This window comes from Hyperolius riggenbachi, chromosome 9, assembly GCF_040937935.1.
Source record: "Hyperolius riggenbachi isolate aHypRig1 chromosome 9, aHypRig1.pri, whole genome shotgun sequence".
Classification (NCBI taxonomy): domain Eukaryota; kingdom Metazoa; phylum Chordata; class Amphibia; order Anura; family Hyperoliidae; genus Hyperolius; species Hyperolius riggenbachi.
Window position 1 is genome coordinate 11,077,717 of NC_090654.1, and position 16,131 is coordinate 11,093,847.

At 47.0% G+C, this 16,131-nt stretch overlaps 1 protein-coding gene across 1 annotated transcript in view; it reads right to left on the bottom strand.

Moving 5' to 3' along the window:
- The window catches only part of LOC137533683 (cytohesin-4-like), an 84,823-nt gene extending 81,501 nt beyond the window's left edge, over positions 1-3,322 (bottom strand). Inside the window, exon 1 of the mRNA XM_068255023.1 lies at positions 2,763-3,322. Within this exon, the coding sequence (XP_068111124.1) occupies positions 2,763-2,862 (100 nt within the window). The 5' untranslated portion in view covers positions 2,863-3,322. The remainder of the gene's footprint in view (positions 1-2,762) is intronic.
- Positions 3,323-16,131: the final 12,809 nt, after the last annotated feature.

Genomic DNA, 16,131 nt, shown 5'->3' on the forward strand with positions numbered 1-16,131 from the left:
ATGGCCATCTTAAGTGTCTGGTCACATGGCAGAGCAACCAATCACAGGGCAGAGAAATATGTCACATGGTGCAGCTATCCGTCACAGGGCTGAGAGATCCGTCACAGACAGAGCAGCCAATCACAGGGCTGAGAGACCCGTCACATGGTGCAGCTAGCCGTCACAAGGCTGAGAGATCCGTCACATGGCAGAGCAGCCAATCACAGGGCTGAGAGATATGTTACATGACAGAGCAGCCAATCACAGGGCTGAGAGATATGTTACATGGCAGAGCAGCCAATCACAAGACTAAGAGACCTGTCACATGGCAGAGCAGCCAATCACAGTGCTGAGAGATCCGTTACATGGCAGAGCAGCCAATCACAGGGCTAGGAGACCCGTCACATTGCAGAGCAGCCAATCACAAGACTGAGAGACCCGTCAAATGGTGCAGCTAGCTGTCACAGGGCTGAGAGAGATAGGGCACATGCTGCAGCTGACTGTCACAGATGTGAGAATGTCACAGCAGAGGAGGTAATTACAAGTTACAATGATGGGGAAGTAACACAGAGAGCAGGAAGCAGAGGAAATCGCAGAACAAGAAGAGGAACAAGTGCTACGCTGAGCATATTAACAGATGACAGATCAGCTGTATGAAGTGTGTGGGGGTGAGAGCTCACACTGAGCATTACTGGGGAGAACCACACAGACAAGCCCAGAGAATCATGCCTCTCAGAGGATGACTTTGTTACTCTGTGCCTACACTACTAATAAGCTGTTACTCTGTGCCTGTACTGATAGTAAACTAGCTGCAGTGTGTGCTGATCTCTGCTGTCTTCAGTATGTACAGTATAAGCTGTTACTCTGTGCCTGTACTGATAGTAAACTAGCTGCAGGGTGTGCTGATCTCTGCTGTCTTCAGTATGTACAGTATAAGCTGTTACTCTGTGCCTGTACTGATAGTAAATCAGCTGCAGTGTGTGCTGATCTCTGCTACCTCCAGTATGTACAGTATAAGCTGTTACTCTGTGCCTGTACTGATAGTGAACTAGCTGCAGTGTGTGCTGATCTCTGCTTCTCACTAGCATTTTTTGAACGATTTCTGAGCAATCGTTTCAGTTGCTACAGCAGCCAAATTGTGATCGCTCAGTGAAATCGCAGCACTTCCTTGATTTAGCAGATGGTGGACACTTTGTGGGGGCCGCAGAGCACCCATAACAAGTCCAAGCCCTTATTCCTAACTGACTGCAGATTTCACACATATTGTATACCGCTAGGAAACTGGCCAATCGCATGCACATCCTGCTGAGTTTAATCGGCCCAATATCCAGCTGCATACAATTTGCATGACATTTACATGCCTTTAGGAATTAATTGCATCTCATTAGCCCCCTGTGCTGATTACTTTGTATGTGTTGGGGCCGGTGCACACCTAAAAGCATTAGCGTAATTGCTCAGCACTTTTAAAAGTGATTTTTCTAAGCGATTCTAGGCATGTGCCTAGCAGTTTTCTAGGTATGCCTAGCGCTTTGTGGAGAGTTTCGGTGTAGAGAATTTTATTTTTTTGTACAGTAGAGCTGCATGCGTACAGGTTTTGTTAAAAAAATGCTTGGAGAATCGCTCTGATCTAGCGCTCTTTAGAGCGATTTTCCACTTATCCTATACTTAACATTGAGGCTGAATCACCTCCGAAATGCTGCAGGACCCGCGTTTGTGTTTCTCTAAAAATCCCATCGCTCGGGTGGGATCCATCCCATTAAAATACATTAGCCAAGCGCTTTTCAAAGCGATAGCATTTTGAAATGTGCTCAAGAATGCATTGGGAATTTTTTACGCTTTTTTGCAACTTCTGCCGATTGCTGTGCGTTGAGCGTTTTTGGTAAGCGTTTTTGTAAGCTTTTTTGGGGCGTTTTGCAACTTTTAAGTGTCCTAGGCCTTATTTTTAAAGGGGAAAGGACCCATAAATGCCGGGAACACTTCACATTTACATTGACAGGGAAAAAAACGCCCATGAAATCGCTGGGAAAAGCGCTTTTTCTAGCGCTTTGCGCTTTTCCTATACCTCCCATTATCTCAAAATCGCTCAGAAAATGGTCCATACAGCGCTTTACAGATCGGAAAGCGAATGGAACGCCCCAGTCTGAACTAGTGCATAGGAAAGAATAGTGTAGAGCGATTTTGAAAAATCACCAGCGCTTAAAACAAAAACAAAAAGTTCCTCTAGTTTGAACGGGCCCTTACAACGTTTTTACTTCATTACAAGGAAGTCTCACTTCTGTTGAGGAAAACTCAGTCCTGTCAGTTCAGCTTTATAAGATTTTATGGCAACCTTTACTTCAGCGATAGAGGCGCCTGCGTCCCACACAGTCATTATAAATGTACTTGTTTTTAATGGACCCATATAACAGCCCATAAAACGCGTTGTCACCTTAGCAAATTTGAGTCGGAAGTAATATTAAAAAAAAAAAAAAACATACTCACCTAAGGAGAGGGGAGGCTCTGGGACCTATCGAGCCTTCCCATTCCTCTCACGGTCCCCGCGTTCCAGCGCTAGCTCCCTCGATAGCAGTCTACGACCCATGGTAAAAAAAGTCATATCAATCAAAAAACTCAAAAAACAGTGGCGCAACCCCCATGTATTTTATGACAATGTTATAACTAATTCACTTTTCAATATGTTCTTCTGTTTCCGAAGTCTCATTTGTGAGCTTCCACCATTAAACCTGACCAGAGCGGACCTCGGTGTAAAGAAAGAGAAGATACCGGTAAAGTGTCCTCCTCACCTGGTTCCCCGTTTCCCATGATGAGCTGCTCCTCTCTCTGCGCTTTGGTGGGCGACTGCTGCGGTGTCACCAGATATCTGGCCGTATCTCTGCTCTCCATAACAGTCTCTTCTGGGGTCACTTCTTCTGGCTCTCAGGAGACAATTTAGATCACCAAACACTATCTGTGCTTCTCTCCCCCACCCACAGGCTGGGCAACTCTTTCCTGGCTTGGCATTACTCAAACTCTTCGGCCTATTCGATTCTGACAGTTCCAGATGGTGCTTTATCCATGTAACAGGTTCTTCTCCAACCATCAGATGGTCCTCATCCCAAACCCTCCAGTTTCTTTCACTGTAAACCAATGTAGCCCATCTTCCATTCCCGTCCCACAGACTCTGTACAGATGATGCACAGACCAGGACGGATCTTCATCTGCAGCTGTGTGTAAATATATCTGCACAGAAGTCCACGAATGGAAGAAGTAAGATCCTGGAACAGGAAGGGGACGGCTGCGGTCAGTGTTTTGCTAAGCTGAAATCACACTTCCTAACCCTGCTTGCTGGTATCACCTTGAAAATGTAGAAATACATTGTCGCGTTACAGACAACGGTGACATTGCGAGGCACGACTCTCTCTCTACTTCCTGTTTATCAATTTTTTTGTGGTTTATTGAGACAGCTTATCTCTGTCTAACTCCCTATTAACTCTTTCTTCTTTGCATCTTATTTTATTTCATCTCCCCCACCCTTCGTTTCAAGTTCCTCTTTCTGCAACCACAAGTTCTCTGAAGAAGAGGCTTCTCACACGTCAGTCATGTTGGGGACAGATGTGCTTTCAGATGAGGAAAGGGTGGTGCAATGGGACCAGGAAGGGGTTAATCATATACTGGTTACAAAAATGGTTTTTGAGGTACTTTTCCTGGACTGAGACTAGCAGAGCTGTCATAACATGGTGGGGGCTGTCCGAGGGGCTTTAGAGGTCACGGTTTCTCCAGCTAAAATATGTTTCTACCGAAAAGATGTGACGCGCAATTTTTAATGTTCCAGCTGGTATCACAAAATGTTCTCCTCGTTTTCGACTCAGAGGAAAGAAATGTTGACTTTAGCATTGCTAGTCCTGAAGATCAGTGGCACGTGCCCCGAATGTCCCCCCAGGAAGAGTCAGGCAGCAGGCGGCAGTACTTATCTCTGGCCGTCAGGGCTGGTTTTAGCAACAATGGGGCCCCAGGGCAAAAAAAACCTGGGGGGCCCCCCCAACAGATACCCCGGAAAAAAAATCGGCATTAAAGGACCTTTTTTGCAGATGGTATAGTCAGGGTGTGAAGCCCCAAGCGGTCGGAGTTCCACATGCTGGCTATCCCAGCCTGCATGGGGGACAAGGGGTTAAAAAGTTTCAGGAGGGGGCTGCACATAATTAAAAAAAAAATCCCACAATTACTCTAAACATAATTTTTTGGGGGGAAAATAGGAAAAAATGCCGGGGATCTTCATACAGCCATATTGCAGCTGTATAGCGATCCCTGGCCAAAGCGCTGCGGACGTTTTGTTTCCAGGGGGTCCACGTATGTATGAACCCCCTGGAAACCCCGTCAGGAAATTCATAGCTCTTTCTTTTGATGCATGTAAAATGACACTACCGTTAGGTTTGCTACTAAAAGTGACATTTACCGCATTTAAAAGTATACTTTTTTCCTTCGAAACTTTAAAATCGATTTTCTCAAAAACTAAGATCTTTTTGAAAAATGTTTTTTTCCTCTTGTAGCCACCGGGGGCCCCTACAGGCTCTGGGGCCCTGGGGCAATTGCCTCCTTTGCCTCTATGGTAGCGCCGACCCTGCTGGCCGCTTGGTCTCCAGATCCTGCAGACATCGCTTATGGGCTTCTCCCCCTAGTGTCTGAGAAGGAATCAGATGCTGGAGTTCCTAGCGTCTGATTCTCGGATGCTAGGGGGAGCATCGCCAGCTACAGAGGATGTCTCTAGACTTGGAGAGTAGATGGAGGAGATGAGTAGTTCCTCCCGCTGTGTTATCTGCTGGGGGGGGGGGGGGGGTTCAGGGGGAAGAACAGTGACGACACACACAATGATGCATGCTCCCTATGGAGGCTCCACAGCTTCCAGCATGTCACTAGAACACCCAGCACGCCCCGTAGAGGCACCACAGCACCCAGCATGCCCCATAGAGGCACCACAGCACCCAGTATGCCCCATAGAGGCACCACAGCACCCAGCATGCCTCATAGAGGCACCACAGCACCCAGCATGCCCCATAGAGGCACCACAGCACCCAGCATGCCTCATAGAGGCACTACAGCACCCAGTATGTCCCATAGAGGCACCACAGCACCCAGCATGCCTCATAGAGGCACTACAGCACCCAGTATGCCCCATAGAGGCACCACAGCACCCAGCATGCCTCATAGAGGCACTACAGCACCCAGTATGTCCCATAGAGGCACCACAGCACCCAGCATGCCTCATAGAGGCACTACAGCACCCAGTATGTCCCATAGAGGCACCACAGCACCCAGCATGCCTCATAGAGGCACTACAGCACCCAGTATGCCCCATAGAGGCACCACAGCACCCAGCATGCCTCATAGAGGCACTACAGCACCCAGTATGTCCCATAGAGGCACCAAAGCACCCAGCATGCCTCATAGAGGCACTACAGCACCCAGTATGTCCCATAGAGGCACCACAGCACCCAGCATGCCTCATAGAGGCACTACAGCACCCAGTATGCCCCATAGAGGCACCACAGCACCCAGCATGCCTCATAGAGGCACTACAGCACCCAGTATGTCCCATAGAGGCACCACAGCACCCAGCATGCCTCATAGAGGCACTACAGCACCCAGTATGTCCCATAGAGGCACCACAGCACCCAGCATGCCTCATAGAGGCACTACAGCACCCAGTATGCCCCATAGAGGCACCACAGCACCCAGCATGCCTCATAGAGGCACCACAGCACCCAGCATGCCTCATAGAGGCACTACAGCACCCAGTATGTCCCATAGAGGCACCACAGCACCCAGCATGCCTCATAGAGGCACTACAGCACCCAGTATGTCCCATAGAGGCACCACAGCACCCAGCATGCCTCATAGATGCACTACAGCACCCAGTATGCCCCATAGAGGCACCACAGCACCCAGCATGCCTCATAGAGACACTACAGCACCCAGTATGTCCCATAGAGGCACCAAAGCACCCAGCATGGCACCACAGCACCCAGAATGGCGCCACACAGCACCCACCGTGCATTTTTTGTATTAATGGAGAGGGGGGAGGGCTTCATCCAACATTTTGCTGGGCAGACCTACTTAGACAACTGTTAAGTTCATGTAACCACACCCACATTCTGGTGCATGGCCACACCCATTTTCGGCTGGAGTGCCCAAAAGTGCCCCCGATAGACTGACCATACGTCCCGGATTGCCTGGGACAGGTCCCGGATTCGGGGTCCCCTGTCCCAGGCTGGCTTGGGTCCCGGGAAACGTCCCACATTTAGATGCAGGACGTCCCGGCTGCGGGAGTATGTGATGTCAATGTCCCGCCCCCCGCCACCCTGCTGCTACTGCTCCCCTCCCTCCGTCTTCTGCCTGCATTGGCTAAGGATTCCCAGCGCTGTCTGGACCCGCCCCCCGCCCTGATGCTACTGCTCCCTCCCTCCCTCCCTCCCTCCCTGTCTTCTGCCTCCATTGGCTAAGGATTCTGTCGAGCAGGGCTACGGCAAGATGGCTGCCGAAGCCCTGTACTGGGGACTGTCTCCAGTACAGGGCTTCGGGCGCCATCTTGCCGTAGCCCTGTCAGCGCGGGAGGCGAGCAGGAGGAAGGTGGTCCCGGGAGCAGCACGCCAGAGGCCGGAGACTTCTGCCAGGTGAGTAAATGCTTTCTTTTCCAGGTGAAATGTTTGCCCGCATTGCGTTTCTTTTCCGGTGAAATGTTTGCCCACATTGCGTTAATTTTCCGGTGAAATGCTTGCCCGCATTGCGTTTATTTTCTGGTGAAATGTTTGCCCGCATTGCGTTTATTTTGTACTGTCATGTTGCCCGCATTGCGCTTATTTTGTACTGACTTGTTGCCCGCATTGCGTTTATTTTGTACTGACATGTTGCCCGCATTGCATTTATTTTATACTGACATGTTGCCCGCATTGCGTTTATTTTGTGCTGACATGTTGTCCATTGCTTTTATTTTCTGGTGTCCAGGGTAACTGTTACTGCATTTATTATTTAATGGTCATAGATGGCTATGTTTGCTGCTTTGTGGTTACGGTATACTATTAGCATCACACAGTTTCTGCACACCCATGATGCAAAGTCTTGTTTGTCCACATCATGGCGTAAACACTGCTTTCTTATGCCTCGCTGTTACATCATTATGTTAGCTCCGCCCATACAATATCATGGCCACGCCCATTTTTCGCCGCAGCAGACACCCCCCCCCCCCGGGTCTTCATCGCTGCGCGCTCCTCAGTCCTCCCCGCTTTTCGCCGCGGCGCACTGCGCGCGCCCCCCCCCCCGCGACCCCTCCCCGTCCCAGGTTGGACCCACAAAAATCTGGTCACTCTAGCCCCCGATCTCTTAGGATTCTAGCCAACACCCCTGGCTGCCAACTTTCAATAACATTTCCGAAATTCGTTACTTCTATTTCATGCTCCCCAAATAGCTGCTACCATGGTGGACCCACAAGCCACCTCGGCATCCTTAGTAAGGAGTTCTTGGTCATTAGGTGTAGTGGTTAGCACTCTCTTGCCTTGCAGCGCTGGCTCCTCGTTTCAAGTCTCAGCCAGGGCACTATCTGTACAGAGTTTGAATGTTCTTACTGTGCCTGTGTGGGTTTCCTCCGGGCACTCCGGTTTCCTCTCACATCCAAGAAACTAATAGCTAAGCCAATTGGCTTCCCCCTAAATTGGCCCTAGAAATGATGTATACAAAACACAATATAGACAGAAGACTATGGTAGGATTAGATTGTGAGCCCCTCTGAGGGACAGTTAGTGACATGACTATGTACTCTGTAAAGTGCTGCAGAAGGTGTCAGTGCCATATAAATACATAATAATAATATGGTAGGACATTAGAGTATGACTATGGTAGGATTAGAGTGTGAGCTCCTCTGAGGACAGTCAGTGACATGACTATGTACTCTGTAAAGTGCTGCAGAAGATGTCAGTGCTATATAAATACATAATAATAATATGGTAGGGCATTAGACTATGACTATGGCAGGCTTAGATTGTGAGCTCCTCTGAGGACAGTCAGTGACATGACTATGTACTCTGTAAAGTGCTGCAGAAGATGTCAGTGCTATATAAATACATAATAATAATATGGTAGGACATTAGACTATGACTATGGTAGGATTAGAGTGTGAGCTCCTCTGAGGGACAGTTAGTGACATGAGTATGTACTCTGTAATGTGCTGCAGAAGATGTTGACGCTATATAAATAATAATAATAATAATAATAATAATAATCTCCACCCTTAGACATTCTAGGATATGGGCAGAGGTGGATGCAGGTATAGTTATCAAAATTATGGAAGATGGAGACTGATTTGTAAAAAAAAGGTGGATAAAAATAAATGAAATATTAAAAAAACCAAATAAATAATTAAAAGGGAGTGTAGATTATGGCTTACGTCTGAAATTGAAGTCTCGCCAGCTGATAGGCCACAGAGACTGTATTTGTGTGCTCTTGAATAGATAACTGGCTTCCTGGACAGATACCACTTCCTCAAGTTATGAAAAGTTCCAAAACCTGATCTACTACAAGGTGCGATGTCTGCTTGGGAGGCAGCAAACGCTTACACTCTGATTTTAACTATGTTATTTCTTTTTGAGGCGTTGCTTACGGATGACTCTTCTTCTGTATACATTTGTCAGGAGGTGGACACATTATTAAACTTTTATGTATCTTATTATAAGAGTGCGGCGGGAAGCAGGAAATTTGGGCGCATGAGGCAGGTGGACAAAAAGGGCGCCGCCATTCACTCCTATAATAAATATCGTTTAATCGGCGCCCAACAGGAAAAAAGGGCGCCGGAGAAAAATAACGTTTTAAAAGCGGCGCCCGGAGACTTTTAATGTTTTATAACTGCTTCTCATGATTACACGTTATTTAATGATTTATAATTTTCTAAACATTATTTTTAAACGAAAAACAGTGCAATATTTTTTAAAACATTATTTATAAATGAAAAATTGTAAAAAATTTTCTTTTTTAAATCATTATTTTTAAACGAAAAACCGCACAATATTTTTTAAAACATTATTAATGCTTATCACAGGGGGTCTTAGGTTTAGGCACCATCAGGGGGGTCTTAGGTTTAGGCACCAACAGGGGGGTCTTAGGTTTAGGCACCACCAGGGGGGTCTTAGGTTTAGGCACCACCAGGGGGGTCTTAGGTTTAGGCACCACCAGGGGGGTCTTAGGTTTAGGCACCAACAGGGGGGTCTTAGGTTTAGGCACCACCAGGGGGGTCTTAGGTTTAGGCACCACCAGGGGGGTCTTAGGTTTAGGCACCACCAGGGGGGTCTTAGGTTTAGGCACCACCAGGGGGGTCTTAGGTTTAGGCACCAACAGGGGGGTCTTAGGTTTAGGCACCAAGAGGGGGGTCTTAGGTTTAGGCACCAACAGGGGGGTCTTAGGTTTAGGCACCAACAGGGGGGTCTTAGGTTTAGGCACCAACAGGGGGGTCTTAGGTTTAGGCACCAACAGGGGGGTCTTAGGTTTAGGCACCAACAGGGGGGTCTAGGGGTTAGGGGTAGGTACAGGGAGGGTTACTTAGTATTTTTTTTTTAAACGTTATACGTTTCACTTTTTAAACGGAAGATTAACGTTTTTATAATTGTCGATTTCATACACATTATTTAATGATTTATAACTTTATAAAACATTATTTTTAAACGAAATATAGCACAATTTATTTTTTAAACGTTATTCATGCTTATCGTTTAAAACCGTGCGCCCTTTTTTCCCGGCGCCCTTTTTTAACGTACGCGTGCGGTGGCCTATCATGTCAGGAGTTACCTGGTGGCAGCCTTTACATGATACCTACAGTGGGTTGCAAAAGTATTCGGCCCCCTTGAAGTTTTCCACATTTTGTCACATTACTGCCACAAACATGAATCAATTTTATTGGAATTCCACATGAAAGACCAATACAAAGTGGTGTACATGTGAGAAGTGGAACGGAAATCATACATGATTCCAAACATTTTTTACAAATAAATAGCTGCAAAGTGGGGTGTGCGTAATTATTCGGCCCCCTTTGATCTGAGTGCAGTCAGTTGCCTACAGACATTGCCTGATGAGTGCTAATGACTAAATAGAGTGCACCTGTGTGTAATCTAATGTCAGTACAAATACAGCTGCTCTGTGAGGGCCTCAGAGGTTGTCTAAGAGAATATTGGGAGCAACAACACCGTGAAGTCCAAAGAACACCAGACAGGTCAGGGATAAAGTTATTGAGAAATGTAAAGCAGGCTTAGGCTACAAAAAAGATTTCCAAAGCCTTGAACATCCCACGGAGCACTGTTCAAGCGATCATTCAGAAATGGAAGGAGTATGGCACAACTGTAAACCTACCAAGATAAGGCTGCCCACCTAAACTTACAGGCCAAACAAGGAGAGCGCTGACAACTATTAGTCATGCACTGTACAAAGTTGGCCTTTATGGAAGAGTCGCAAGAAGAAAGGCATTGTTAACAGAAAGCATAAGAAGTCCCGTTTGCAGTTTGCCACAAGCCATGTGGGGGACACAGCAACCATGTGGAAGAAGGTGCTCTGGTCAGATGAGACCAAAATTGAACTTTTTGACAAAAATGCAAAACGGTATGTGTGGCAGAAAATTAACACTGCACATCACTCTGAACACACCATCCCCACTGTCAAATATGGTGGTGGCAGCATCATGCTCGGGGGGTGCTTCTCTTCAGCAGGGACAGGGAAGCTGGTCAAAGTTGATGGGAAGATGGAAGGAGCCAAATACAGGGCAAACTTGGAAGAAAACCTCTTGGAGTCTGCAAAAGACTTTGGACTGGGGCAGAGGTTCACCTTCCAGCAGGGCAATGACCCTAAACATAAAGCCAAGGCAACAATGGAATGGTTTAAAACAAAACATATCTATGTGTTTGAATGGCCCAGTCAAAGTCCAGATCTAAATCCAATTGAGAATCTGTGGCAAGATCTGAAAACTGCTGTTCACAAACGCTGTCCATCTAATCTGACTGAGCTGGAGCTGTTTTGCAAAGAAGAATGGGCAAGGATTTCAGTCTCTAGATGTGCAAAGCTGGTAGAGACATACCCTAAAAGACTGGCAGCTGTAATTGCAGCAAAAGGTGGTTCTACAAAGTATTGACTCAGGGGGCTGAATAATTACGCACACCCCACTTTGCAGTTATTTATTTGTAAAAAATGTTTGGAATCATGTATGATTTTCGTTCCACTTCTCATGTGTACACCACTTTGTGTTGGTCTTTCATGTGGAATTCCAATAAAATTGATTCATGTTTGTGGCAGTAATGTGACAAAATGTGGAAAACTTCTAGGGGGCCGAATACTTTTGCAACCCACTGTATGTGAAAGAGACCTGAGCGGATCAGCAGGTGTTGTGCACATGGGAAGTGTGGCCAGTGGCTACAGAAAATCAGGAGACAGTGATTATGGCTTTGGGGGTTCAGTGATTGCCTCTTTCTCTGTGGGTATAATAAGTCTCAGCAAAAAATTGGCAGTCGCTCAGTCAGGCTGAGAACCATCATATGAGGAACTCACAAGGCTGGATAAATACACAGCGCTAAATGTAAAGGTCCAACAGCAGTGGCGTAGCTTAGGAGCTGTGGGCCGCGATGCAAGTTTTACAACGGGGCCCCCCAAGCACTCTATACATAACAATTGATACGGCGCACCAAAATCTGCCAATGGCAACTACATTGTACTGGAAGGGGATGGGGAACTTCTTGTTAATGATTACCACTATTCAAAGTATCTATAGAAGTGATTATTATGAGCACAGGACCAATAGAGAGCTAATACTGCAGTTGAGGGAAGGCCCCTCGGGGCCCTCTGGCCCAAGGGCCCTGATGCGGTCGCAACCTCTGCAACCCCTATTGCTACACCCCTGGGTCCAGGGCTCAAAACTCACAGATAGCCAGCAGCCAACACAACATCCCAAAATAAACGAGAGTGTTGGTGCTACATTTCCAACAGGCATGTGGATTGACCCCTCTGCCGGTTTTCCAACATTTTGGCATACCCAACTGTTATAGATTTATTTAATAGTCAGAGTTTTCTGCATAAACCAAGTGGTTGTACTTTAGTGTTAGGCCATAAATTCCTCGGATCAGTGAATAATGGCGCACAGCGCCTATGCATAAGAATGGCGCCGCATTAAAAAGATACGCTTATCGCTATTTATCGTTAGTACTGCATAATAATGGCGCACAGGGAAAAAAGGAGAAAAACGGCACACAGTAACGTTATTTATCAATAGTGGCACACACTAACGTTATTTATCAATAGTGCCATTCATTTCTCAAACAACAGACGTTATTGCCCACAGTAACGTTATTTATCAATAGCGCCCTACATAAGCCAAACTGCAGTCGTTATTTAACTGCAAAACGGTGAATGGATTTAATGTACCACTGTAAGGTTAGGGTTAGGCACCACTGGGGGGGTTTTAGGGTTAGGCACCATCAGGGGGGTCTTAGGGTTAGGCACCATCAGGGGGGTCTTAGAGTTAGGTACCACCATGGGGGTGGTTAGGATTAGGCACCACCATGGGGGTGGTTAGGATTAGGCACCACCAGGGGGTCTTATGGTTAGGCACCACCAGGGTGTGGTTAGGGTTAGGCACCACCAGGAGAGTGGTTAGGGTTAGGCACCACCAGGGGGGTGGTTAGGGTTAGGCAGCACCAGGGGCGTGGTTAGGGTTAGGCACCACCGGGGGGTTTAGGGGTTAGGGATAGTACAGAAAGAGTTCTGTGTGTTAACGCTAAATAACAATAAGGCTTTAACGTTAAATAGCGATAAGCGGCAAACGGATTAGCGGCAACACTGTGCGCCATTATTCACAGGCGCCATTTTCAGATGGATGCAAATTCCTACTGGATATATATACATTATGGTGACAAGGGGATTCGAGTAGACAGCTGATTCCCCAAGGACCAAGGTGACACTGGAGAAGATGACCAGAGATCTGTGTTTGGTAATGCTCTGTGTTCTGTATTTTTAGCTGTGACGTAAGCTTTGGGCAGTAAAGTGTATAAAAGCTGTGATTGTGTTCTGTTAAAGTAGTAAAACACTTTAAGACACTTGTGTGTATGTGTCACTGTGTTCTACTCCGGGCCTGAACAAATATCTTATTTGTACTACAAAGCACTTAGTATTGAATATATTGAGATAGACTCTAAATCTGGCCATACACTGGCCCAATTTGCCGCCGATTCGACAGCAGATTCGATCACTGGGATCGAATCTGCTGCCAATCGTTCGCGCTAAACGCACCCGCCGATCCGATTTCCTCCCGAAATCGGATCGGTCCGTCGATCGCGCCGTGCGGGTTACTTCCGTCGATCGCCCACGGGTAGGGAGCGCGTCGCTAGCGGCGGCCGATCCGATACAGTTATACATTACCTGACGCTGGCTCCCGGGCATCTTCTCCGTGTCTTCTCCGCATCTTCTCCGCGCTGCACCGCTCTTGCTTCCATCCCAGCGTACATTAACTTCCTGTGTCACTCCAGTGACCAGGAAGTTCAAATAGAGGGCGCTCTATTTGAACTTCCTGGTCACGGAGTGACACAGTGTACGCTGGGATGCGGTGCGGGGTGCAGCGCGGAGAAGAGGACCCGGAGCCAGCTTCAGGTAATGTATACGGGGGGGGGGGGGGGCTTGGGTGGGGGCTTGGGGGGGGGGGGGACAGGCGGCCGGAGCAGCTCAACAGATTGTGATCGGTTTCAAGCTGAAATCGATTCACAATCTGTTTGCAGTAAAGGCAGCCATACGATCCCTCTCTGATCAGATTCGATCAGATAGGGATCTGTCAGCTGGTCGATCTAATGGCAAATCGACCAGTGTATGGCTACCTTTACACCGACAAAATAGCATACAAATGCTACTGAGCATGTGCAAAATCATGCACCGGCATCAAGGCCAATCTCCTAGAGGGGTCCCTAGGCTAACGGCGGATGCATCTGAATCCTAAACATACAATGGGCCTGATTCACAAAGCGGTGCTAACAGTTAGCACCCTGGTGAAAAGCCCTTTATCACGCCTAAACTCAGTTTAGGCATGATAAGTTTAGGTGTGATAAGTTTAGGTGTGATAAGTTTAGGCATGATAAGTTTAGGTGTGATAAGTTTAGGTGTGATAAGTTTAAGCGCCAACTGCGTTAGCACCGCAGTGCACAGCTGATCAAAAGTTTTACGCTAGCAAAGACTGGTGCACTTCGTATAAAGTTTAATGGCGCTGCTTTGCGTGCGGGACTTTGCAAGTGATCTAAACTTATCTAAACTTAGCATGCCTAAACTTATCACACCTAAACTTATCATGCCTAAACTTATCACACCTAAACTGGCTTTTCACCAGAGTGGTGCAATGGTTATCATGCCTAAAGTCTCTAACTGGGTTAGCACCGCTTTGTGAATCGAGCCCTAGATGCGGTACGATGCACCGGAAGAATGCAATTTAAAGACACTTAAAGAGGAGGGGGAAAAAAACACATTTATAAGTAGATAAATACTTGCTCTACTTACATAACAGATGTATTATACTGTCTACATTTTGATCATTTTAGTTTTTTTTATAGTAAAAAAGAGAAAATCCTTCTTAGGTATTTGTTATGTTAGGTTTCTTCTATTTGCAGACACACATGGTAGATTATAACTGAGAGGATTTAATCATGCTTATCACACAAGCCTGTGTCCTTTACACATACACAGGGAGGAACCAACAAGTTGTACAAAGCTGAATCCTTAATAACAGTAGCGAGACATCTAGTGGCTAAACTGCAATACTACATATTGCTACATCCTTTCTCTTTTAACTGACAAAAGGTAAACACAACACAGTATATGTATATGTAGAAAATTCAACCAAACTCTAGCTATACTGGTCTGTCTAGAGAGTTTGTACATTAAACATAATCGTTCATATGAGCTGGTTTTCTAGTTGTTCTGCCTGCTCGTGTTACATAAGGTGCCTGTCCATGTTCTTGTGCTGATACAGGCAGACCAATGTCTACTGCAGTCTCTCTGCCAACTGCAGTCTCTCTCTGCTCTTCTCCTTGTGTTGCTCTTGTTGCTTCTGTATCTGCAGATGTAGATGGATTAGTGTAATTGTCCCAATCTGGCTCACTTGGCCTCATCCTGAATCTTTCCTCAGTCTTTCTTAAATGCCTACGATTTCTTCTCAGTTTTCTTCCTTCTTCTGTTATACGCTGACCATACGTCCCGCATTACCCGGGACGCGTCCCGCCTTCGGGGGGCGCTGTCCCAGGCTGCATGAGGTCCCGGGATACGTCCTGCTTTTAGCCGCGGGACGTCCCGGCAGTGTTGCCAACTCATCCCTTTAATTACTGACACATCTAAGTTATACAGTTTCAGGGGCTATTTTCAACATAATCAGTGCCTTAACTTCATCTACCTAGCCACAAAACCTGTATAATTCATATGTGTCAGTAATTAAAGGGATGAGTTGGCAACACTGCGTCCCGGCCTCGGGACTCTGGCCACCATACTGAATGAACTGGACGCAGTGTCTCATAGACTTCCATTAAGCTTTGACAAAGGCGGCCGGGACCGCAGAAACGCGTCAGCTGGAGGGATATAGCGTGTGAGCAGGGCCATCAGGTGCTGCAGACCAGAAGACCCAACGCTTGCGAACATGCTAGAAGGGTGACGTGACGTCACCATCCATACCCGGAAGCGTACCACCGGCGTCTAGGCAGACCCGGAAGGACTCTTGTCACACTGCACAGCTCTCACGCTATCAGGGAGCACTTGCGCTGGAACTAGAGCACTGCAACCAGCGGAAGATACGCACCTGGATTGCGGACAAGGACACTTGGAGCCCCGCACAGGAGGACACCAGCCACTATACACCTGGACAGCTGCAGGAGCGTGAGTACCCCCGTTGATCGGGGAAGAGATCCGTTCATCAAGTTTGTGATCCACCATTATTTACATCCGGCGGCATCGCCGCAAGCGCAATTCAGGCGCAACCACTAGGAGTACTCTAAACTCAGTCTCTACTACTAGAATATCCATCATTCATCTGCACCCCCCGCTGTTTTCGGACAATTTGTTCCTAGAATTCTTTAACAACTTTTTCCCCCTTTTTTGTTTTGTTTTGATAGCACATTTTTGTGCATAACTGCAT